The sequence below is a fragment of the Lepeophtheirus salmonis genome, unplaced genomic scaffold (assembly GCF_016086655.4).
Source record: "Lepeophtheirus salmonis unplaced genomic scaffold, UVic_Lsal_1.4 unplaced_contig_4157_pilon, whole genome shotgun sequence".
Taxonomy (NCBI): Eukaryota; Metazoa; Arthropoda; class Copepoda; order Siphonostomatoida; family Caligidae; genus Lepeophtheirus; species Lepeophtheirus salmonis.
In genome coordinates, this window is record NW_027294214.1 from 1 (window position 1) to 2,330 (window position 2,330).

Sequence of the window (2,330 nt, forward strand, 5' to 3'; positions counted from 1 at the left end):
TAACACAAAGATAAAAATGATAAGTAATGTGACGAAAAAGGCGCAACATCTTATTTTGGCGAAACGGGTCAAGATTCAAGAGTATTAGAGCATTTTTAAGTTTCATGTAGTAATCATTTATTCTTTTAACCACAATAAATAAAATACAAGATAAATAATACAATATAATTTAACTTAAAAAAAATATTTATAATTATAAATTTTGAAATATTCTTGATCTATATATGACATTTCCGTCTTTAATAACTCTTCCAGTTGTAGCTCGATCCAAAAGTGTTTTTTTAATGCGAAGATTGATCTATTTTTTTGCCAATCAAAATGATCCATCATTTTGGGAACTAAACATAACGATACGTAAATTCAACCTAGACAATGAAGTTAACATCAACGTTGAATTTAATGTGCTTTTCGGTTATGTTATTAATAACTTTATATTCACCAATAAGTAACGTTTACTTTAGGTCATGTGTTGGCTGGACAGGAATTCACCTCGAAACTAACAAGTATGCACCTACAATTTTCTTCCAATGTAACTGGACCACAAGAATCTCAAAGACAGGGAGAAGAAGGAAGGTTCAATGTATACACTGGTGAGATAGAATACACGAGGTGTACTATTCCTCGTTGATATTCATTGCTTAATTTATTTTTCAACTTTAAATCCGTTCCCGAAAGATGAGAAGCAGAGGATTCTATGTTTGGATCTACTTGACGCCATTCTGTTACTATATTTTCCTTCATAATAAATTTAATTTTTAAATTCCAGATTCCCAAGAAAACTTTGGCTTCGCAAACACTAGATATTTAACTAAGTCGATATGATTGAAAAAATATATGTAAAGCGTACCTCAGTTCTAGAGTTAAGTTTAGTTTTATATTTGTTTGCATATATAACTTACAATATACATAAGTATAAAAAATATTTTATTTACACTGTCTGGCTTCAAGGAATAATAAATTGTAAAACTAACATGTTGTAAGAGATGTTTCCTACTAAAAATGTACGATTAGTAAATTTAATTGATACCCAATTTTTTATTCAATTTACTTGTATATGTTGGTCAATCCAATTTAAGTAGTATGAAACGTTTGTGAGAAATGAGGCTTCACCACATCTGGCCCCTGATGAAAAGACTCCAACAAGTATACACCTACCATTTACCTCAAGTGTAGCTGGACTACCAGAATCTCCATAACAGCCAGAAGAAGGAGGGTTGAAAGTACACAAATATGACGCAGGATCTGCACATTGAAATATGTCCTCTTTACATACATTGTTTGACATATTTTGAACCTTTAAATCTGTTCTCATAAGATGGTAAGAGCCACTTATTTGCTGTATAGAATTTACACCCCATCCACTCCCTTTAAGTAGAGTACACATATAAAGTATAAAGCTGTAATTACATATTGCTGAGAATAAGACAATCATACCTACGATTACAGATTCACGCTTGTTAGTCTCATTTCCATAAAGAGGCAAACAAACTGGTTGAATAAGGGCATTAAACTGAAAAGGGCCCACTATTTTTACCAACCCAATATCGTTTAACATTCCTTGCGCAATTTTTTTATATGATGGATGCAATATGAACTTTGATACTGGATATGAAACACCAGCTTTCCGTTGAATATCCCCAGCATATATCTGCAATTAATAATATTGAATTCATTCTTATTTTGTTGCCTTGTTTTATAAACAATTATTCGATATGTGAAAAGGTCAAATTCCTGGTGAATGTAAAAACCCTTTACGATAACATGTCATACAAAAATATAGAAAAGCCGACCTATTCGCCAGCAGAAACATGTGTTAACTATTGATTTTGAACAATTTCACATCTGTAATGATTACTTACATTCGATTTACAAGGATCTGGATAATGGATTATCCCAGAGATGTTAAAACTACTTATACAATGACCAACAGTTAAAACGTAAAAATCACTGATTATTGTTCCTCCACAGTCAAATGTAGTTGGATAGGTCGTGTTGAGTCCAATTACAATAAGTATTTGCCATGGAATTTCTCCTCTTTCTACTCTAACTCCGTTAATAATTCTGTTTGACGTTCTTGGATTGCATCCCCTTAATCCCTTCAACGGCGCATTTCCACATTCATAATTTAGTACTTTAATACAATAATTATAAATAATATGGGAACGTAATCAATAGCTACTACTTACCCCTAGAGAAAGAAGCTACTATGGATACATATGTCGTACATAAAACAAAACTCTTGGTCCACATAATGGAAGTGTTCAAACAATACTACCTCTAAAGCACTAAGAATGGGATGTATTTATACTATATGATTAATAGTCATGTAA

The 2,330-nt window shown here is 31.8% G+C and overlaps 1 protein-coding gene across 2 annotated transcripts; it reads right to left on the minus strand.

Annotated features, from left to right (window-relative positions):
• Window positions 1-852: 852 nt before the first annotated feature.
• On the minus strand, window positions 853-2,314 carry LOC121131317 (phenoloxidase-activating factor 3). Of its 2 annotated transcripts, none has more exons than XM_040726802.2 (5): window positions 2,187-2,314; window positions 1,860-2,131; window positions 1,435-1,648; window positions 1,049-1,365; window positions 853-990 (listed from the first exon to the last, which is right to left on the minus strand). In XM_040726802.2, exons 1-5 carry the CDS (start codon window positions 2,248-2,250, stop codon window positions 967-969), a joined length of 891 nt encoding a protein of 296 aa, XP_040582736.1. In that variant the 5' UTR covers window positions 2,251-2,314; the 3' UTR covers window positions 853-966. The 2 variants fall into 2 exon arrangements, with proteins under 2 accessions (XP_040582736.1, XP_040582737.1); XM_040726803.2 differs by having other exon boundaries at window positions 853-993.
• Between the last annotated feature and the right edge of the window lie 16 nt (window positions 2,315-2,330).